The sequence below is a fragment of the Thamnophis elegans genome, chromosome 4, assembly GCF_009769535.1.
Source record: "Thamnophis elegans isolate rThaEle1 chromosome 4, rThaEle1.pri, whole genome shotgun sequence".
Classification (NCBI taxonomy): domain Eukaryota; kingdom Metazoa; phylum Chordata; class Lepidosauria; order Squamata; family Colubridae; genus Thamnophis; species Thamnophis elegans.
Window position 1 is genome coordinate 14,763,969 of NC_045544.1, and position 24,081 is coordinate 14,788,049.

At 38.4% G+C, this 24,081-nt stretch overlaps 1 protein-coding gene across 3 annotated transcripts in view; it reads right to left on the bottom strand.

The window, feature by feature from the left end:
- COL12A1 (collagen type XII alpha 1 chain) overlaps positions 1-24,081 on the bottom strand; it is a 148,033-nt gene that overhangs the window by 17,179 nt on the left and 106,773 nt on the right. For all 3 annotated transcript variants that reach the window (XM_032215657.1, XM_032215655.1, XM_032215656.1), the window contains exons 48-60: positions 21,577-21,615; positions 21,333-21,471; positions 18,800-18,942; positions 17,020-17,129; positions 13,263-13,412; positions 9,890-9,967; positions 8,604-8,690; positions 7,148-7,201; positions 5,149-5,244; positions 4,603-4,656; positions 2,873-2,926; positions 2,114-2,167; positions 276-338 (exon numbers count right to left, since the gene is read on the bottom strand). In XM_032215657.1, coding sequence (XP_032071548.1) covers positions 276-338; positions 2,114-2,167; positions 2,873-2,926; positions 4,603-4,656; positions 5,149-5,244; positions 7,148-7,201; positions 8,604-8,690; positions 9,890-9,967; positions 13,263-13,412; positions 17,020-17,129; positions 18,800-18,942; positions 21,333-21,471; positions 21,577-21,615 — 1,121 coding nt within the window. The remainder of the gene's footprint in view (positions 1-275; positions 339-2,113; positions 2,168-2,872; positions 2,927-4,602; positions 4,657-5,148; positions 5,245-7,147; positions 7,202-8,603; positions 8,691-9,889; positions 9,968-13,262; positions 13,413-17,019; positions 17,130-18,799; positions 18,943-21,332; positions 21,472-21,576; positions 21,616-24,081) is intronic.

A 24,081-nucleotide genomic window follows, 5' to 3' on the forward strand; every position in this document is an offset into this window, starting at 1 on the left:
CAAATAGTAATCCCACTAAGTAATTTACCTCTGGGATGTTTATGTAGTGGAGAAATATAAACCTTGGCATGTTCAATTGGAGTACTTTTTTAAAATGGGCGGCGGGGAAAAAACTCCTACAACCACAATTTCCAGACCTGACTTTCATGCTGGGAAAAGCATGAATGATAAAAAGTGACTTGCCATCAATGATAGCCATTATACCATTTCCTATTGGTAAAGTAAAAGGACTTTTCACAAAAGAGACAATAAATGCCAGTGATGGATTCTCTTACCGCTGAACCACGATCGCCTGGTTTCCCAGATGGACCAGCAACTCCAGGCACTCCTGGGGCACCCTGTGAACAAGTGGATTGAAAAGATATATAGAAAGGGGAAATAATAGTCTTGAGGAAATTTGTTTATGTGCTTGTTCAATGTATATATCTGAAATGAAACATATACTCAGAAATTCAGCAAATACTGGGAGAAAACTGAGTAGACCAAATTTCTGTCTGACCACTTCCCTGAAATAATGGACAGGTAAATGCAATAAATCAAGCAAAATTAAGATAAATGTTAACTGCCTTATCCACCTGGGGTCACCTAGATAAGGCAGTTCCATTTACATTCATTTTACTTCATTTTCCTACATCTACAATTTATATTGTTTGCATGGTGAGGTCATTATGGTAATTATGTCAATTGCCTCAATACCATACTTTCATATTTAATGGAGGAGAAACTGACATGCCCTTTCTCCAAGTAGCCCATTAGAATGATGCTTCAGTTACATTATTAAAGAGTTAATCCTGGTCTTTTTATTTATTTATTCCTTTATTTATTTATTGGAATTTGTCAAACAAAAACGAGGACAAGAGAATAAAAATACGGACGACAGGGGCAATAGGCACATTAGTGCACTTATGCATGCCCCCTCTACTGACCACATAAGTATGAAGTAAGGTCCATGGAAATCAATTTGTGAATGAAACTGTCAAAACTGGATCAGGTAGGGCATTCCAGACTTTTGACAACTCTGTTACAGAAATCATATTGTTTACAGTCAAGTTTAGAATGATTTATATTGAGTTTAAAGTGCTGTTCGTGTGAATATTATTACTATTAAAACAGAAAGAGTCATTTACAGGTAAAACATTACTATGTATATATTTGTATGCAATATCTAGGTCTGATCACAAGCAACGCAGTTCTACGTTATCCAAACCGAGAATTTACAGCCTAGTAGAGTAAGGAATTCTATTGTGTACAGAAGAGTGCAAGACTTTTCTCGTGAAGTACTTCTGAACCCGCTCAATTGTACTGATATCAGAGTAATATTTTATTAATATTTTGTTTTATTTCTAGCAATAAAAGCATGATCCAAAAAAAGAGCAACCAGTTTTTTGTTAAAAAAAAAAAAAACCTTGATCAGAGCAAAATTATCAAGTTTTAGCTTTTGACAATACAATTTATTACAAATTTGATATTTATAGGAAGATGACAGAAGAGCAAAGGGAAAATGAGATTGTACATTTTATTTCATGTGGCGAGACGTAGATGTATTATGCAGTCAACAGGACTGGATCAAGTAAATTGGACCTGCAACTAATACTGCAATGTGGAGAGCACATCTTCAGAGCTCCAAAAACTCAATTTTGCCTCTTCTCCTACTTCAGCGGTTGATATCACTGCATGTAGTGTTCACTTTGCTCTCCTGTAAGTCCCCTTTTCTTAAGGCTTTTCTTTAATATGCCTTTCATACTGCAAATCTTCACATTCTTCTAACCCAGTATTTCTCAAGTTTTAAGATGTGTTGACTTCAATTCCCAGAATTCCCCAGCCAGCATGCTGGCTGAGGAATTCTGGGAGTCAAAGTCCACATACCTTTGAGCTGCTAAGCTTGAGAAACACTGTTCTAGCCGATGACTGGAGCCATTTTTGCTATATTTCAGCATCCACGCTCAGAGCACTGAATTAATATGCCAGCTGTAATTTAATTTGCTTTGATACCATATGTTCCTGCAAATGATGACAGTCACTGTCTGACACAAAACAGACACAGCTCCCACCAGCACCATCCATCATAGTTCCACTATTACATTATCATTCCAACAATGAAGTCAACACTAACCACTGGTCCTGGGGGACCTCTTGGTCCTGATTGGCCATCTTTTCCCGTAAAACCCTGTTTGGAGAACAATGAACATTATGAATTAGGTGTGTGTGTGTGTGTGTTTTGTTTGTTTCCTTGCTATCAGGGACAATATATTTATGCAGAAAAGCTTTTGGGCCAACCACTCCATAAAAAGTATCAAAAACATTCAAACCCACAATGTCTAAATATCCCCTGTTACAACGGACCAGTAACTATAGCTACAATATACAGTATACACTATATACTACGTACCAAAGGTCTTAGAAAATTTAGCATTTATGCTGAATACTAGTTAGGAAAATTTAATGCTGGCATACATTATCTACTTCTCCACCAGAACAAAGAATTATGTTAGGATTATTGCTTAATTTCCTCTTATCCAAAGCCTTTGCTTCTGTATGTTTCGTTGCTAAATGCAGTCCCTCCCTGATTTCTATCACAGCTGTACAAAGCTTATAGTTTCTTCATCATTCCATCAGTTATTAACTTTCCTCAAACTTGGTGTCCTCTGTATGTGTTGGACTACAATGTCCACCGATCCCTATCAAACCAAATAAATCTGAGCTAAAGAACAAGTAACATAAAAAGGTTGTATATTTAAAACCCACTTGCTTCACCCCTCTCAAGGTTCAAGGAAACTGAACGAAATGAAGATATATAGAATTATAAATGTTCTAATGTTGTTCAAAGCCTTTGTAGAGTTTCCACTGTCCAGGATAAACCAGAAGTACTCACTCTGTCGCCTGGAGGTCCCATTGCACCAGGAGGGCCACTTAAGCCGGGTGATCCCTAGGTGAAAAAGAACACATTAATTAGACAGGGTTTTGGAATATAAGGAGCCGAAGTGGCACAGTGGTTAGAGTGCTGTACTGCAGCCACTTCAGCTGACTGTTATCTGCAGTTCAGCGGTTCTAATCTCACCGGCTCAAGGTTGACTCAGCCTTCCATCCTTCCGAGGTGGGTGAAATGAGGACCCAGACTGGGGGGGCGATATGCTGACTCTGTAAACCGCTTAGAGAGGGCTGAAAGCCCTATGAAGCGGTATATAAGTCTAACTGCTATTGCTATTGCTATTGGAATGATGCAACACGATTTTAACATATATCCCCACTTTATTTTAACCTACAGTTCCTTCTACTGTAGTAGCTCTTTGATTGCAGTGATACCAATTTTGACCCCAAGCAAAAGAAATGGACCAAAACAAGTAGATTTTGATTTATAATTTCAGCACGCTGTACAGAATTCCATTTTACCTACATTCTGCTTGTTTATAGTTATTTGTATTGTTAATTCTTTTAAAGGTAAATATATCTTATTATCGACCTGTTACAAGTCTTATTCATAGCTCACTCTTAACTAATAGCTACTTACGATGTCAGGATCGTGTCAGGATGGATGGACCATCTGATGGACATGTGGGTACTGGGTAGGGACTTGAACTTTTGTTTGGGTGGGGAAAATCTGGAAACTTTCAGATTTGGGTTAATGTCCGGGTTCCAAGTAATACCCTTAATGAAAGAAGACTCCGAGGCTTGAGATTCCTCAAAGTTCCATTTTATTAAAGATGTCATATTAGCACATTTGGGAAAACCCGAATCTGAAAGTTTCCAGGTTTTCCCCACCCAAGTGAAAGTTCAAGTCTCTGCCCAGCACCCACATGTCCATCACATGGCCCAATCAGGCACTGTCTCAACTGAAGATGCCTCCCAGTCACACAGAGGTGGGTTCCTACCAGTTCGCACCTATTCGGTAGAACCGGTCCATCAAATCTACGGAACCGGTTAGAAGAGGTTCCACCAGTGGACCCGGAAAGCAGGCCACACCTACAGAAGAGGTTCCAAAAAATTTTGAAACCCACCACTGGTCCTTGGATATGATTATTCTACACTCTCATGCTCATATTTATAAAACTCAGTGCCTCTGTGAAAGGTAAGGATGACTATTGCGTTTGTGGTGCAATCAGAACATTTTGTGTGTTGAAGTTGTTTTAACGCAAACCAAAGATGCCTTTTAAAAAACAAGTTTACATCATATTCTTATGCATGCCAGTGCTGTGTGTGAGGTAATTTAAGGTGGTTCTGACAAGTGTCGTCGGCATCTTCATATCCGGTCACATGGGCGGCAAGCCACTCCCATCCGGTCACATGGGCGGCAAGCCACTCCCACAAAGGAGGCCACATCCACAGAGTAGGTTTGAACAATTTTTGAAACCCACCACTGCAGTCACACCACTCCAGGTACAGGGCAAGATGTCCTTGACTCTCTGAGAAAGGAATGTTATATATCTCCCATGCTCCATATAATCCCCCCTCCCATTTTCCCAAAGCATTGAATGTGGCAGGCCATTGCGCAGTGCAAAAGAGCACATTCCAAGCCTGACGACAGGATCAAGACTGGGATCAGAATTTCCATTACTAAGCAAAGTGTCTTTTGGAAGAATGGAAAATAAACAGCCATGAACTTACTGATCGCCCTGGAAGTCCAGGTTCTCCAGGGTTACCCTTTGGCCCTTGACGTCCCTAGAGTGAAAAAAAGAACAGGCTTTGTTTATTTCCTACACAATGAAATTATGGGTCTATTTAACAGACAAGCTATCTTTAAGCCTCAAAAGTCATCAGAGAAAACAAGAGTTCACTTGTGCCTGTAGTGTGTGGCTTTTCTTTCGTTCACACCATGAAAACTAGGCATGATAGTTTATTACACAACATTTCCACCCAATAAAACATTAAAGCAATACCTAACCTTCTTGCATTTCCCTGAAAATGCGAACATATTCTAAGCAATGAAGCAGATCAAATGCAAACCCAAATAAGCACCACAACATGTCTCTATGTTTATGCACAATCTAAAAACCCTGCAGTGTTTAGAAATCTGTTTGGTGCATTCATACACCTTGACTTACTTAGCATACATCTGAATATATTGGGAAAAAGTATGTCAAACTGCTATCAGAAAACATTGATTACATTACACTTCGCCTCTTATCCTGGCCAAACAGCATTCTTACTTACAGGATCTCCTGGAATGGAAAGCCCATTTATTCCTTGTGGTCCTGGTGGCCCTTGAGGGCCTGGAGGGCCTGGGTCTCCACGAGTACCTGGGGGCCCCTAAGAATAGCAAAAGAAAAAAACCTCAAAATTGTCACTTTTTCACAAAAAACCACATGAGGATGGAGTCAAGTCTTTGGTGATAATAAGTGACTAAACAATTGCTTTCTCTAACGTAATTGCTTTCAGAAATGTTGAGTTGCACTCCCCATCTTCCCCAGCTATGGTGCTATATCTTTCATTCTGTATACAAAGCTACTGCATGTACTTTCCAAGATTTCCTTATGGATAAAGGCAATATAGACATTTTTAAACATATGAGCATAAAAGCTAAATAGATGTTTATGGGAACGCATTATTTGGAAGTGTTAGGAACCCAATTCAATTATTGTAGATAAATGAAATTTCTTGTATTTTTTTGTCGGGAATATCCCTTCACTTGGATTGCTTGGGGTTGCTTACATGAACTAGTACCACGCGAAAGGAAAAACAAAAACTGGCATCCTTACTTTTTAAACTACGTAACCCATATGCATACAGATTCTCCAATGCAAATGACAGCAATAATAAAATTATTGTGGGTAACAAAAAAAAAGTAAAGTGGCACTTAGCGTGCCTTCAATAGGATGCTGTAACTAATTATACTTCTCAGATATTACAAATGTCTCCAATTCCTTACATAAGCACATATAGTGGGAGGCAATCCACTCCTGCTAGAAAAAGTATGTGATGGCTAAAAGGCCTTTGCACACTTTCAGACTGTGTGCCTGTTGTATATGTTGTGTGAGGGATAGACGCAGGAGCCATGGAATCAGAGAGTAAGATGTTTATTGCGAGATGACAAGCGATTCAAAACGTCCCTGCAACTGTCAGGGTATTTATACTCGAGCCCAAAGCAACTGTCAAATGACCAGCCAATCAGAGAGCTGGTAACAGGGAACATTTGCATATATAACACTCCTTCCCCCCAGTTATTTGCATACTCAACACTCCTCTAACATTGGCATATATAACAGTGCCAATTTGTACCTATTCCCGGATCGAAAGGCTCTGCTCACTGCGATCCATGCGCTCGTGATGTCTTATTTAGACTAATGCAACATGCTCTACATGGAGCTGTCCCTGAGTAGCATTCAGAAGCTTCAGCTGGAATGGAATGCCGCTGCATGGGTTGTAAAGGGTGCTGGCTATCCTGCATATATGTAACCTCACTGCTTTGGGAAATGCATTGGTTGCCTGTGTGTTTCTGGGCGCAGGTCAAGTGTTGGCTGTCACCTCTAAAGCCCTTCATAGCTGGGAGCCATGGCTACCTCAGACACCGTCTTCCTCTAGTTTCTACCTGTCCAATTCAGATGAACATTCACCAGATCCTGTCAGCCAATGAATGTTGGCTGACAGAGACCAGACAAAAGGCCTTTTCTGCTGCAGTTCCTGTTCTCTGATCATCCCCCCCTGTCCTCCCCAAGATTAGGATGGACCCGACCCTGCTACCCTTTTGGAAGGCCTTGAAGATCTGACTAAGTGTCCAGGCCTAGGGTCCCAAGTCTGTGAAGAGCCTTATTTCCTGGTTATGTTGATACCAATAGATTATAATATATTTTGGCTTCTACCCTGTTTCCCCAAAAATAAGACCTCCTCGGATAATAAGCCCAATCAGGCTTTTGAGCGCATGCACTAAAATAAGCCCTCCCCCCCAAAATAAGCCCTCCACAAAAATATTGCAACACAGCTCGCCACCTCCTGCACCTCAAAAATAATAAGACCTCCTCGAAAATAAGGCCAAGTGCTTATTTCGGGAGTCAAAAGAAAATAAGACCGTGTCTTATTTTCGGGAAAACATGATATATGTATTTCTATTTTTTTGCATTGCGTTCTAACTGTTTTAATAGTTTTTAAGATTGCACAGTGCCAAGGGTTATTGATTTGAGATGGGCAGATATAAATTGAATACATAAATACTCACAGAAGGTCCACTTGAGCCTCTTTCGCCTCTTGCACCACTGGAACCTCTGGCTCCCTAAAATCCAGAAAAACAAACACCCGGGAGGCAAAGAGATAAAGACCATTATGTTTAAATTTTATTTACAGAACATCCCATCATTTCACAATTTTCTGAAGGACCTAGTGTTATCCGTTATGAAACGATCTTCCAGCATAGCGCCAAGATAAAAACAATCTCCATGGGCTACAAGATGGGCACATATTATTTCCTCAGGAAGGCAGAAGTGATAAAACAAGGAGGAAGGCTAAAATGACTAAATGACTAACTGCTGAATAATTGTTATGTGTGAGGTAATTTTCTCTGAGCAGCATGCCTCTTCATTCACATTTAAACAGCCCTTAGGAGTGGCATTCATTTGATCTGTATCAGTCATATTTAATCAGGTTCATCCCTTTTGTGGAGTTAGAAGTTAGGAAATGTTTCCTTTATAAGTCCCCTTGCTCATTTCACTGGCTTCCGTCATTACCTGAACGATTCATTCCCAAACCCATAGGTTTTCCATGTTTGTGTTACAGAAATGCACTGTCGTTATACAGCCCAAGACATGTAACATGTAACTATATCAGTAAGAGAGACTCTAGGAATGAGCACACAAATCATGGCTGCTGACTGCTGTTATTGTGGAACGAGTTACCAGCAGAGATCCAGACCCTCCCCACTCTCGTGGCCTTCCAAAAAGCCACCAAAACCTGGCTGTTCCAACAGGCCTGGGGTTGCTGATTTTAAATCAGGTCCAAACCCCCAGATAAGCCAAATGTATGTTGTGTTTTTTAAACTGTTTTTGTTCTTTCCCCCTATGTGTTATTTTATTTCATTTCATATTTGTAAGCCACCCGGAGTCCTTCGGGATTGGGCGGCATATAAACTCATTAAATTGCGAATTGTACCATAGCTAGAACTGAAGTCAACTACTTGCCACTACAAAAGATGATACAGGCAGACCTCAAGTTATGACTGTAATGGAACCTGCCCATTATGATTCTAAGTCATAACTTTGCAATTTTTTGATGATTGTAAAATGAGCGTGTCAGTTGTAAAATGAATGTAGTGCTTGTTAGGTAAATGCCATGATTGTTAATTGGACTATTGTTCACTATGGAACAGATTTGCCAAAAAAACAGGTGAGTGGTGGTTTTGTAAAAAGTAGACATGAGACCATGGCCATAAACCTTGTCATATTCCTGAGTGCCTTAAGTGCAGTCATGGGATTTCAGATGGCCCAACCATCAGAACTTTGGATCAAAGTTGTAAGTCCCTTGTTTTAGATCTGTTCCAAACTTTGGATCCAGTCATAAATCAAGTGATGTGTTCTGGTCTTTGATTGATAATGACCCAGACTCAGTGAAGCTTTCAGAAGTTAAACACAGGTTTATCCATGTGGCTTATAATCACAATATATTGATTTTTTTTAACTTACAGCAGGTCCTGGAGGTCCTGGCGCTCCCACACTGGTCTGTACACATGTACAAGCATTTGGCAATGATGGACATTTTGCTTCATCCCTCTGAAATTTAAAGCAAAACATGAGAATTTTAAAATGATCTTTTGCCGAGAGATAAAAGGTATAGTAGGTAATTTAGTATATACTATAACTATATCTGATATCAAAATCTAGTAAAACTCAGTATCAACATAATTGTTTCTAAGAGGTATTTTGATATGGGACATGGAGAGATGGGGGTGGCACAATAATCTTAATGTTTATCAATTAATACTTTTTAATTTAAATTCAATTTTCATTAAATATAAAAACAAATAAATATTATTTTAATTCAGCTTCTATTTAACATTCAACATCAACTCAATTAAATATTGGCTTATTCAACATTATATGGTGATGATATATGATTATGAGTTGAAGTGGTAGCTTTCCTATGATTTGGTGCTAATATAAATTAAAAAGAACATAATTCACACCGTATCCTGAGTGCTATCACTGCTTCCATTCTATTTTTTTTAGATTTAGAACAGAGGGATATAAAGTATCATTAAGAAACATTAATTGGTTTCAGCAGAAAACGGTGTTGGCGGAAGTCTAAAAGTCTCTGGAAATTTATCATTTTAGTGGAAATCTACTGAAGCACAGTAGCTAAAAATCAATGGTTTTTTTTCAGTAAGACTATGCACTTATTTCTCTCTTCTCTGTGAAGAATTTCCTTAAGTTATCTTCTACTTGCTTGTTTTTCCCAACTCATCTCCCTTCATTGATGATTTATTCTCCTTCAAAATGAACATGGCCCATATGGTTGCATATTGACACAAATGCGGCTGGCTGATTTTTGCCAAATATGCTATATTAACAGTAGCTACAATCAGTTGTTTACTGTTCCTTACCCTAGCTTCCACATCAAAGTCCACAAGCGATTTTTTTTTATTAAAAAAAAACAGTAAGTCAAATTTGGGATGAAGGGTAATACGAAGTATATTTAATATTTTTTTAAAGAATTCAGTCCTAGATTCTGAAAACAGAATGGAATGTGATAAGGCAGCTAAATTGCTTTTTCTACAATAGGCTGTCTGGACTGCAATATTTAGAATATGCTCTGGTAAAGTTACATTCCTGCATTCAGTATGATTCAGAATCCCATAGATAATTTATTATTCCCAAAAGAGATTTTCAAGGCTGTTATCCCACACTATTCTCTTGAAGGCTCATGTCAAGAGCTCAGGCTAAATCTGTCTAAACATTTCCTATATATTTACCTTAGAAGGAATGTCGCAGCATCTATCTCTGCTGGTCCAAACTGAATTGCACACAATGTCAAAGCTCTGTATATCAAACTACAAAGCAGAAATGGAAGTGTATTTAAAATGATATCTGAATTAATCTTCAATTACAAAATCATGCAATCTAAACAAAATAAAACATTGCCTTTCTTTCCAGTGCTAGCAAAGTATCGTTCCTGTTACCCCATCAATGACATTAACACAGGAAACTAAGAAAATGGTCATAAAGTAGTTTACTTCATGTCTCTGTGATATTTCACATGGTTCCTATAAAACTGGATTAATTGTAATCAAATGCATGGATAGCTTTCGAGAAAGAGGAGAGGAGATGCTGCCTAGATATGAGAGGCCAGAGTCCTGCGATCATTTAACAGTTAAAAATATATTTTTTTAGAAAGGGCCTGCCCTAATGCTTCTAGCAGTTAAAACTAGTAGGCAGGAAGCTGTACTTTTGGATTTGTAAGATTCTGTAAATGTAGCCTTACAATAAAGTAGATTTAGCTCTCCTAGTTGTGTTTCCAGTCTGGTTTATCTGGGAAGACCGACATTAACTCATAACCGACCTTCAACTTTAAGAGCTCTGCTACTTATATAAAATAACAAGAATTCCTTCCCCTGTTCCCTTTTAGCTTTTTCTTGCCCATATGCACACAATCTGTCTGACTCAGGGGTGAAATGCTCTGAAGTCTGCTACCGGTTCGCTTTGCACGCGCACTGCAGGCGCTAAGAAGCCTTTTCTGAGTCTGCAAAGGTAAGTAGAATAGCAAGGTGGGGGAAGCTGTGTCACATGATTTAGATTTGCTAGAAAGCAGGATTTTCAACATAAATTGCACGGCACAGCTGATTGTGGCACAGCTGATTGTGGCACAGCTGATTGTTGGAACTTTTTAAAACCCTTTTTAAAGCATTTTTTTTTACTACTGGTTCGGACGAACTGGTATTTTAAAAATGTTTTAAAGTGTTAAAAAAAATGTTCCGATGATGTATAGCTGATTGTCACACAGTTGATTGTCGGAACTTTTTTTTAGCACCTTTTATTATCAGTTCAGGCGAACCATCCCGAACTGGTAGCATTTCACCCCTGATCTGACTCCAAAACCATTTCTCCCGAGAGGCTGCTAATGGGATGATTGAAAAGAAAACTTGAATTCTGAAGCTATTATCAAAAGGAGAATTTCAAAGGCTTTCCTTTCACCTTGGTATCAAAAATTAATTATGCAGCACAGCAAATAAACCTCAGCAAATAAATAAAATTTCATTTCACGACTTAGGCTTTGAGCTAGATTGTGTGACATATGAAAATGAGAGGCGGGGAGTATGACAAATAAGGAGTGGAGGCACCGACAAGCACAGAAGGAACACCCTCTAAACATGCATTTCATCCCACTTTGAGGCAGTAGGGAGAAACCATTTCCAAAACAGCTAAGAACTACAAAGTATGTTTTACTGTTTGTTATATATTATCACTGGTTTTTCTGATGGTCTTGTGGGAGGGATAGCTGTGTACAGAACAAGAGAGACATAGCAAAATCATTATTGTGGAGGTGCTATATGTAAGCCTCACCAACCTTATCTATGCCTTCCATATAAATTAAGACTACAATGTTCAGAATTCCCAAGAATCATGGCCAGTGACTGATATGTTTATCATTAGCAATGGAAGTTACTTAAAATAATAAACATATTGCTTCCAGCCAAAGACTTCGTGACTCTTATGACTGAGTCATGCAAACTGACTCAGAGGTTGATGCTACTAAAAAAGAAGTTCTGTTTCTATTCTAGGCCAAATATTGTGGGAATACTTTGAAGAATATGAGGGAACTTTGATGGAAGCCAACAGTCTGCATATAATCTATACACTCTATTTGAACTCAGACAACTGAAAAGTTTTCTATCAAATGTTTAGAGCTGCAGCTTTGGAACAATGTGGAACTCTGAAACTCAAAACAGTTATTCATGCATTTATTTAAAATGTTTGTATCCTGCTTTAATAGGCTTTAAGCATGAGACAGGATAGATTAAAACAAATATATCAGAATTATAATATTTATATAACAGCAGTAACAACAACAATAATAATCAGTATCATAATAGATGAACCTCCAACTCAGGTATATCACTCTTCACTCCTCTTAGCTAAAAACATGGTTTTAAGAAGAATATTGGGGATAGAGGAGGGAGTAAAGGATAAGAGCCATGGTGGCGCAGTGGTTAGAATGCAGTACTGCAGGACTAACTCACTGCTCACTCCAGGAGTTCAATTCTGAGTAGTCAAGGTTGATTCAGCTTTCTATCATTGGTAAAATGAGGACCCAGATTGTTGGGGGCAATATGCTGACCAGGGGTGGGTTTCTGCCGGCATTACTGCCGGTTCGGGGCATATGCAATTTGCATGTGCACTTCGCGCGTGGGCAGGTGCATGTAAATAGGTCTGTGCATGCACAGAACATTAAAAATACATGCCGCAGCAACCAGGGAAGCGGTTTGGGGGTGTGGCGAGCCTGCCATGCCTACCGGTTCGGCGACCTAGTCGCAATTTCCACTACCAGTTCGCCCGAACCGGTAGCAACCCACCTCTGACGCTGACTCTGTAAACCGCTTAGAGAGGACTGTAAAGCACTGTGAAGCGATATGTAAGTCTAAATGCTACTGCTATCTTGAATATCGGGAGCCAGGGTACAGATCTTATTTTAGCTGGCAAAACATTTGGTAATACGAGAGCTTTGACAGAGAATTCTTACTTCTATATTTGTTCCCACCTCACCCAACATGGGTTAGGGATCATGACTGATGATTTGAAAAGCCACTGAAAAATCCTACAAAAGGAGACTCGCTCCCTTATCTAAGTGACCGGTCTGGTTTCTATCCCATCTAATCATCCTGAACTCTTGTCTGAAAAAAATAGAGTTAATCCATATTTTCTAGGGTCTCCCAGGTGGCAGCTGGCCAGTTTTAACAACTTTCTCTAAAAACAGAGGTTTGGAGACTGGTGACATCCAGAATAGTTGGGTTAGTTAGCCAGCCCTTCAAGCAGGGGATGTATCAGTGTCTAGTTCAAGGATATCAACATTGGCCAAGTTGCAATGGCTGCTGAACAGAGTCTTTATGTGAAAGGATGGGAGGGAAGAGGATAAATCTTTTTAATGAGAGATCATATCAGGTTTCGGTCAGAAAGTGCTGAAAGTATGGACCTTGACAAGTTGTGTGTGATTCTGAACGAGAGAGTGAAAAGAATCTTCATCTCATCTTACTGCCTATGATTTGTATGAAACAATTCTGGTGATAAAGACATGTTGTGGTATCTTTAATAAAGATTTTAAAAATTAATTTAGAAAAGTTTACAACTTACTGGTGCTGTTTTCTTATCACCTTTCTGTAATTTACCAAGGATTTCATAGCCGTCAGTTGTGATATTTCCAGCTTCCTTAATCGGCTTTTCCATAATTTCAACACAGTCAACATAAATCTTAGCACTTGTGGATGTTATAACAAGATGAACCTAGAGAAAGTTTATTGAGGAGAAGCGTAACAAAAATCCTGTTAATTCTTCATGGTTTTAAAAGTCCAAATCAGTTGACTATATACAGAAATCATCCAAAATCTGGAAAGCAAAGAGGCACAAATACAAACATTTTCTGTATCTATGTATAAAAGTGTCCTTTTTAATGAAAATGGCATCTCCATTCATGCATTCTCTTGAAATATATTCCAGACAATAAAGAAGCAATGACTTGACAATCTTTGTCTGGACTCCGCTTTGGAATAAATTTGGATGAAGGGTGTGATAATCTATACAACATATGCTATGAACGAATGCCACTAAGGACTGTCTAAATACAACACTAACTAATGTTAAAGACATAAAGACTATAGGAAATTTTTTGTTGTCACAGCTGTTGCTTGTTCCAAAAGTTTTTTTTTCCCATAACCAGTAAACTTTGCAAGAATAATCCTTCCAAAACTCTCTCCTATTCATAGAAACTGAGCGGTAAAAATGAAATGGAGTGGAAATGACATTTTCCATTTTTTAAAATAACATTAGACTAAAAATGTAAAATGATATTTTTACACATTTTTGAAAAAAACAATCCTATTATTAAATACCATCATTCTGTCAGACATCCCTTTCCAAATATACAGTTAGAAAATTGACAGATTAGAATTATATAGAATATATATTAGTGTGAATGAAAATATCAAAATTATTCCCACTATATTTTTGCAAGCTTTGTAACCAAAACAGTCTTCATATTGTAAATCTGATACATTTTGGAACTAAGGAATATCTGGTAGAGGCCTTGTTAGGGTAAAAAATAAATTTTCCTTGGAATCTATATAGAACAAATGCTATGAGAACCCCCAAATGCTGAGTAATACTTTTGATTTATAACTCCATAAGAAATGGAAAACCACTTCAAATTCATGTTCAGTTTCCAAACAGAAGTTTAAGAAATATCTCTTTCCAATCAATTAAATCAAGTGTCATTTTACCATTTTCATATCCAAATCTAATTCATACATCTTTTTTAGTTTATTTATAATCATACAGCTTTAAACTCAAGGTATACCTTACTTGTTATTATAATAGAACTGTATCCGCAGGAAAGAACATGACTAAAATTTAAAAAAATATTTGTGGATCGAACAAAATTTCAGTGATTTTAAATAAAAAAATTCAATATATATTTACTCAGAAATAACTTTAATTATGATTAACAGGGTTCACTCAGTAAGTATGACCAAAATCACAACCTATTATGTCATGCATTAAAATACTGTAAGAATTTTAATCTGTCCATTAACTATTGTGATTGTGTCTTGTGTGTCTACATATCTTGTGTATTTGTATCTGTTGTTGCTGCTGTATAGATTACAATATCTCTTAAAAATCTGTTTTTATGGCATAATAAAATATTAATAGCATCTTCTGCTATAGGCTAACGATTAACTGCTGAACAACTTCAACTTGAACTGAACAGAGCAGATGAAGTGAAGAAGACTGCTTTTTTAGCTTAAAGTTTGCTAAAAACAAACACATGCGCGTGCATACACACAGAGGGAATAGCATATAACTGAAGCTTCTTTGAATTGGGTTTGTGAACTAGTTTGTTATCCTGTAAAAATACTGCCATCAAATAGTAAATAGAAGAGAATAAACAGCTGGGTATGAAAATTATGACAGGGACTAGAGAAAGTTTTTTAAAGTTAAGGATGACTCCTAAGCACGAGCCACAAACTCTTTCATTTGCTCAGTAACAACAAACAATAGCAACAAAACCAGGATGGATCCATTGCTGAGGATCTGCAAATCTCATGAGATCTGGAACTCAACTCATTTCATTTATTCTCAATCTCTCTGGGAGTGCACAAGGCCAATTATATGAGAATTTAAAAAGTATATACCTAACAAAGACAGGTGAGAATCGTCGTGGGACAGACAAAGCTGATTCGGCAGGCATGAAAATAGCACCTAGACTAAAAAAAATAGTCTATCACTTTTGCCCTTTTCCTTTTGAAATAATTAAGGCAAAAAGTGTCAAGACACGTTAAAACTTCCCTTTTACTAAATTATTATCTGGTTTCCAAGGTTAATCAGCTACTTCTTTTACTAGTCCTCCATTAAAAGAAGACTCTTGCCATGTATATTTGGCCCATTAACGGCAAATCAACAAACATAAAACATCTGTTTCTATAAGAGTTCCTTGACAAGATGTTAACTAGGCCAACCTTTTCCCCTAAATTTCATTGTAGCCAAAACTCAAAATAGTATGCCAAAGCAAATATTTCGCAAAGAGCCAAGTTAGCTATTTTTCAGTGAATGGAAATGCAATGCACTGAATTAACACTGCATTATACTCTGGCAAGATATTCCGGCAGAATTCATTCATCTGCAGAATTGTGATAAACAAATTCTTAGAGACCATCTACGATTCTCTGCTTCCGCCACTCTGCTTCAAACAGAGCTGTCATCCTGGTTCACAACACTCCCATAACAATTTTTATTTCCTTTCAGAGATGGCTCTGTACTTGCCTTCAAAAAAATAGAAATAATGCAAATGTATAAGCTCCGTGTGCACACGGGACTGGAATGGGATAATGACATATGGATAAAAACCTGCTTATCATTGAGTAGTTTCACCATAGTATGTATATTAGTATGAATGTATATTTTAGTTTTTGCTACATATTGTCCAATGGTTCAATTGAAGAAATACTTAAGTGGTTAAACAACAAATTAAGACAATGTGCTGAGTTGTGCTAATAATAACCAGAATACATGAAATCTGAGATAAGGATACTGATCTGTGTAATTTAAAACAGCTCTGAAATCTTTCTCTTATTTTCAAACATGATCAGAGATTAGCCATCCAATACCATATATAAGGAAAGCCAATATTAATGACTTACTGGTAAGCAAATGTATATTGTTGCATTTACCATCTAGGCATGCTATTTTTGAATGCAAGTGAGTGTCCTCACTTACCAACTGCTGTCGGAACAGGAAACTCTGTTGCTAAGTCACACAATCATAAAATGAAACATCTATGATCGTGTCAACTTATAATGGTAGTCCTGGTTGCAATCATTAAGCAAATAACCCATTGTAATTAAGTGCAATGTCACATGACCACAAGTTGTGACTTTCTGCCAGCTTCCTCATTAACTTTGCTTGTTGAAAGCCAGCCGTGAAGGTCACTAAGGATGATCATGTGATTGTGGGCTGCTGCAACTACTATAAATGCATGCCAGCTGCCAAGGACCTGAATTGTGGTCATGTGACCACATGGACTCTGCAACAGCCATAATACAGTTGCAGGTTTCCTTTTTCAATGCCATTGTAACTTCAAACATTCACTGAATGAATGGTTGATAAGCAAGGACTAATTAATATAGCCTTTAAATAGCACGGGATTTGTTTCAGAGTAAACTTGAGCATTGCATTAGATATCTCAGTATGCATTCAAACCAATTAATTGAAAATATTATTTGCTTTAAAATTATCTATACATTATTTTTGTCTCTCTATATCTATTGACTACCAGAGTGGCTTTCTTTGCTTTCAAAATACTTTCTTATTCATAATAATCTACAGAAGATGATTTTACCTTGTGAAAACTTCCGTAAAAGAGTTTCTTTATTTCGTCACCTTCAAATGCTACGGTCTGAATTTCTCCTCTTGTGTCCTTGTTAAAGAATGATAGCACTTTGCTGGAAGCTAGGGAAAAACACATTATGTTAAAGATATGGATAGCACATTACGGGACTATCTAATCATGTTTCAGATTAATTCCAAAAAGTGATTCAGATCACAGGATACAGAAATGTAGCACCTGTCTCTAATTTTTTAAGCTGTTGCACCTTTTCTTGGTAGCTCAAATCCGCTCCTTAATCTATCCACACCTATTTCCAAACCTGATTTATAAGACTATTCATAAGACACATTCAGAAGACTATTCAGGGAGATTCCCTTTCACCCATTCCTTAATTAGGATTGCTATATAAATAACTTAATAGAGATACTGTTAGAATGGCTGTTAAAACAAACATTATGGAACTTGCTAGTAACACAAGATTATTAGTATTCATTTTATGATATTAAAAGACTAACAAGGTTAAAATCAAGGATTTTTTTTTTTTAATTCTAAGCCATTGAATCACTTAAATAATTTTGGGTATTATATTCCCTACAAATATAGTTCCATGTAAGTCATTCCGTCAACTAGTTCTGGTAATCCAAAATGTTGCTTTGAAATGGAACAATGAATTGAGATGCTTAATGCAACATGCAGTTTCTATGACTGCAACATGAGAGAACATGAAAGGAAATGTCTTGCAATTTTCAACCTGCCAATTATTGAGTCAGAATCTGCATGCCATGTGGAAGAATCATGATTTATGGCAACCTGAAGGAAGGCTTCTCCAATAGAAATATGAAAGTGGAACTTCTCATATATTTATTCTTTTCAATACACTGTATGAGTAGAATAGTATCAACTAAAGCAATACTTTGGATCTACCGATGCATTCACAAATGCTATCAAACCTTCCTGCTACTGTACAAAGGAAAGCCGGAGATAACACTGAGACAAACCAAAGTGTTTTCTTCCCCAATTTTGCAAAAAATTACATAAGAGTTCAGGTAAGGTTACTGGGAGCTCTTTCTCTAAATTAATTTGTTGCTTCCTAATTCTCTAAAAAGGTGCACTTTTTAAGCTCAGATCAAAGCACTGACTGAATTGTTTCATTCCAGATTGCATTAAATAACTGTGGCTTGACAACTCACAGCCAGTGGTGGGATTCAGCCAGTTCGCACCTATTCGGGAGAACCGGTTAGTAACTTTCTAAGCAGTTTGGAGAACCGGTTGTTGGAAGAAATCTTTTGTTTTTTCCCACTTTAAGGGCTAATCCTGTAAGGAAGGCAGGAAGGAAGCATTCTGGTGTTGTTTCTTGCCTAATCTTTAGTGTCCTGCTTACAGAAACACCCCTCTCCGGTTAACCCTTATTACCATTGTAACAACTAAGGCGAAGTGCCCATCGATATGAGTGATGTTGAGTTGGCCACACCCACCCAGTCACATGACCATTGAGCCCCACCTAACCAGCTGGTCATTAGGGCAGAGAACTGGTTGGTAAATTATTTGAATCCCACCACTGCTCACAGCCCATCTAAACATTATTACAACTTGCATGTTGATGGCAAATTACCTGCAATGTGCCTAACAATATTCTGTCCAACTGATTTCTGATACTGTATAAACTATGTCAGGCTAAAACTTTACTATTTTACTTTGTGGAAATATTTTTGAAATATTCAAAAAGTAAAACATCCTCTGTCCATTCTATTCATACATCCGGTCCATAGTTCATAGGGAGAGGGGGGCTTACGGTCAAGAACGACTCCAACTTGTGGTTTGTAATTTCTGTCTGTTATCTGCCAAATCGCAAATGGTTCATTGGAGGTTTCCGAGAGAAGACGGAATAAAAATATTATTGTGTAAGCCTTTGATAATCCATCCGGATGAATATCCCTATTAAAGAGAGCAGAAACATATCTCTCACCAAAAATATACACGATTAAAAACATGATTGAAATGGGTGACATATACATTTAATAAATAATTAAATAACATTTAATCTTAGTCATGGTTAATAAGACTGAATGCCAGTGTGTTGTTTAATAAACAGCACTCAGGATTCTTGTCTGATCACTCATCACCCCTAAAAGAGTATCTAAAGGCTTAAAAGCAGCTCATCTTTAAATATAAAGAACTAAACTCTTTCTCCTGCAAAAGACAGAAAGGCTAATTTAAATCCTCCATATTATTCAGTGAGTTTAGAAGTCAGGTCTTCCTTCAAACCCACTGAAAATTGTTGTGAAAATATACTGGAATTATATTTAAAGCTAAAATTTCATCAAGCTGAAATCTGGTGAAGTTTTCTTCTGCAATGGGAGAGGGTATGGGAAGAAGGACAGCAGTGATCATAATATCAACAAAAGATTATTAAATAATATTATTCATGTTAAGATTAAGGATAAACTGTATGAGAACCATTGTGCATCAAGGATGACAGATAGAAAAAACATCTGGAGGAAGAGACCAGCAGCACTGGGAATGCAATTAAAAGAGGAATACAGTAAGACAGAAGAAATCAATTATTATTATTGGGGTTTTTAGCTAGACCAGGGGTATCAAACTGGCAGCCCAAAGGCCGGATGTATCACGTGCAGGCCACGCCCACCCCAGCTTTGCAAATGGTAAAAACATCGCAAAATGTCACGTGACAGCAACATGATGCTGTTTGACACCCATGGCCTAAACTATGAATAGGGAATTCAAGTAAATCAGACACTAACATTAGAACTCTTCTCTGCAGGTAATTACTGCCATTATTGTACTAGGGATGAGAACCACAAACCCTTGGCGATGTCTCCTTCAGATCTTGAATGGAAAAATACACTCAATCATCCACCCTCTATAAGGGCTATAACCGAAAACTGCCCTAAAACTTCAGTTATCCCATAACAGAATTGTAAAGTCACGAATGGGATTGGTTTACTTCTTCATTAAAAAAAAACAATTCTTTTAACAGCTGTTTCGGATTAATTTCTGGCCATTAAGTTTTAGTGTTGGCCATTAAAGCTTCAAGTGTGCTGGCTGGAGAATTCTGGGAGTCGAAGTCCACATATCTTAAAGTTGCCAAGGTTGAGAAACAGTCACAATAAGGGATATTTCCTTCCTATGCATATGCCAAAATAAACAAATAATCTTCAAAGCCTTTTCGGAGAACGCTGTGCAAATGCTTAGGCAGGTGGCTACAAGAAAGAAGGCCTTTTCTCAGTTGCAGTTCATCATGAAATGCCATCTTGAAGAAGGTTTAACTGTTAGCCACTTTATTGCTTTTTTTTTCAGTGCCGGTTAGCATTACTTTTTATATCATATAGTTTAGGATTTAAGTCTCAGATTGTAAATAATTTTAATCCATTGCATAGAGGAGGTGTAAGCACCTCTTCATTGAGTAATTAGGAAAGAAGACCACGAGACTCCATAGGTAGAAATCAAGTGTACTTTTACTAATTATAAATGATTAGAAGCGTAGCAAACTGAAGACTGATTATTTAGGCGCGAAAGCGATTGATATATAAAATAACCCATTCCCCACCCCTTGGCATCCCAGTTGCAGTCCAATCATATTTCTCCTAAGTGTCAGGTGTGAGATAACTTCAAAAGGCATCAGCAAGATGGAATGTCGGTGCTGTTAGCCTTGGCGGGAACCTCCTCCGCATGCGTAGTCCAACAGGCAGCAGAACTCCAGAATTTTCCTCCAGCACAATTAGTAACCCCTCCCAAATACCATGCCCTCCCTCCCCGTTTCAATGGCAGCCAAAGCAGCAGCAAAGCAGAGGCTGACAGGAGGGGTTGGCAACCTTAAACACTCAAAGAGCCACAAAAGTCCTAATCCGAAGCCCCCCGTTCAATTCTGGAGCCGACTGGAAGTCCGGTTTCCCCACCATAGTGTCTCCTCCTAGCGTGGCATCTCTTTTCCTTTGCCAGTCCTAATCGAAAGGCCTATAAATTGTGGAGTCCCTTGCCACAGAGTCTCTTCCTGGTGCACCCTGCTGCCGCCCCCCCCCCCAAAAAAAAACCTGGAAGCTTCTCTCAAAATTGTGGTGCTGACTGACTGGTGACAGGGAGCTGCAGCAGAGGAATGAAAGAACCACATGCAGCTCCAGAGCTGCGGGTTGCTGACATACACACTTTCTGTCTTTGCATGTATCTTGTAGTCTGTGTTTTTATTTCTCACTATTGTTCGCAAGGATTCAGCATACAACACAATCAATTCTATGTCCAGTTTCCATCTGGTCAATTTTCCCCAATTAGAAAAGACTTGAAGGATAAAAAAAATGTAATATACTCACACAGTGGGTTGGCTAATAAAAGCATTTTTATGAAGCCTGTATGACACGTGGCTAGGGAAAGATCCCGACTGCAAGGAAACTCCAGGTACCGAAGAAAAATATTTCTCTGTTAAATTGTAAGCTTCCAGCATTCTGAAGCCTGTTATGTCGGAATAAAGAGAAAACAGAAAGAATAATGATGGGATTTAGAAACCGTGGGAAGTAAGACCTTACTAAACTGGAATATTCATGTGTTGTTGCTTACCAGGAGAAGTGTATCCATCCAAGTACATGAGAGGACAAGCTGGGGGGAAAAAAAGAAACAGATACAGCATGAATCAGCACTGGCATTGTTACTAGAAGCACACAGCTGCCTGCAAAGAAATGTCCTCTTTCTTCAATATGGTCATTTATTTATTTACTTAATATACAGCATGCCATAACTGGACCAGCAATTAACATTAGTAAAACACAATGAAAATGTTTAAAAGATCTAGGTGCCTGTTAGAAACTGGGCCACACAAGTAGTAGGCGAGCAGGTGAAGCTTCATCTGCACATGTGCGGGATCTAGGCTGAACTCAAAACCATGCCCCCCCCCCCTTTATAGCAGTTATAGCAGTTATACTTATATACCGCTTCATAAGGCTTTCAGCCCTCTCTAAGCGGTTTACAGAGTCAGCATATTGCCCCCAACAATCTGGCTCCTCATTTTACCCACCTCGGAAGGATGGAAGGCTGAGTCAACCTGGAGCCCGTGAGATTTGAACTGCAGAACTGCAGTCAGCTGAAGTAGCCTGCAGTGCTGCACTCTAACCATTGCGCCACCTTGGCTCCCTCCCTCCCCACCCCCAGTCCATAGAAAAATGGTCTCCCATGAAACTGATCCCTGGTGCAAGAAAGGTTGCGTACTACTGATCCTATCATTGAAGTGCAGCACTGTTTATAATTTTTTTTAAAGAAATCAGATACTGGACCAATATATACCCTCAGCTTACAGCCAGCCACAATGTGATCCACAGTTTGACCCTGCAGTCACACTGAGGAAAGGATACTATGCCCCATTTATACAGAGTCCCAGCAGACACCATGTGAGATGCAAATCCTATTCAGGATTATCCATTGCTAGCATGGAAGTTCAAAGCCTGGGACCTGTTTTGTGGGGTTATTTGTATGTCTTCTTTGGGCATTCAGTGACCGATTTGCCTTTCCGTTGGGAATTGATGTTACAGGTTGTTGGGGAGATGTGCAAGTACAAGTGGGGCTTTCCTGGATTTGAGTCTTCCAGCTGATAAATGAGGAAAGTCAGCATGCACTGATTTTTATGTATTGTCTCTCTAGTACATTTTGCCTTTGTAAAGCTGGCGGTGCTATATGGCTCAGGACAGGAAGACAGCAAGTTGGAGTGATTTTAATACATCCGCTTATAATCCTCTTGGTGTCATTGACTCTGGCATCTAATTTACTAGTCTGGCAGCTGTTAAGCCATACGGGGGAATAGCACTCTGTTGTGGAGTTGACCAACCTTAGCGCTGATGACCTGAGGGTGACAGCTAAAGTTCTGCATTTGATTCCACATAATTTCTGGAATATGTTGTTCCTGGGTTTGATTTTTGCTGCCGAATTCTCTAGGTGTAGGGGAGAGTCTGGCCCAATGTTACTCCAAGATACTTTGGATGGGAATCATAGGGAAGTAAGGTATTGCTTAAATAGACCTTTGGGACTTCATATGCTAGTTTGTTGTTAAGGTGGAAGCACATAGTTTACTTTTTCGCTGGTGCTAGGAGTGAGCCTCCAGTCAGTGAAGAGTTTTCCAAGATTTTGAGATCTTTTGGGCATAAGGCTGTCTGCCATCTCCATGTGTTTTTCCTTTGTACTGCTATGGCCAAATGATTCGTATGCGAATCTGCATCCCCTTGTTGCTGGCATATATGATATGTGTAAGTTGAATAGTGGAGCTGCCATTACTGAGCCTTGTGGGAGGCCGTTATTTAATCTTCTTAACTTACTTATACTGTCCCCCATTACTTACTTATATTGGACCCATCACTCAGCATGTTAGTAATTAGTCAACAGAGATTTTTGCAAGGAAAAATATGGCACAATTTGTGTGTAGGCCGCAGTTAGGTGTACAAACACAGCCGTAGTTTTGAGGCCTCATCAGAATCCTATAGCCTATTAGGCTTAGCACCTGGTAAGCCTTCAATAAGGTAACTCTACAACATGAGTTTTGTAGCCAAGACTGTTTTCAGGGCACTAAGATAAGGAAGTACTACTAGGAAGTTTTCAAAGAGAAGTCAGATTTATATATCAACAATTTCTTTCTACCAGGGTCACACATCAATCTATTTCTATTTCCATTTTCATCACCCTCTGCAATGATCTATGTATGTATTTATCTATTCTGACAGATTCCTCAATACAATTATGACTAAGTTTCTCCTCCAGAGACAAGCAATGCAGATATTGAGAAAAAATGTCTGAGAAAGAGACAGAACTTCCCTGGTTCAGCTCATTGTTCTGCTCTCTGTTTTAACTCAAAAGATGTCATTGGACAAGCCATTCCATCTCAGCTAAGAGCTCCAAGATAAGGACAGGATGGAATGTTAATGTGGGCTAAGGGCTATGTGCTCATGTTAATGCTCATTTTAGGAAAAAAAGCAAGCTGCCTTCTAAAGAGTCAGAACTTTAGTCCATCAACCTCTAAATGTTCACTAAGGATCATTAGTGATTTTCCAAGGTTTTCTATTAGCATTGTTCCAAACTCAATTT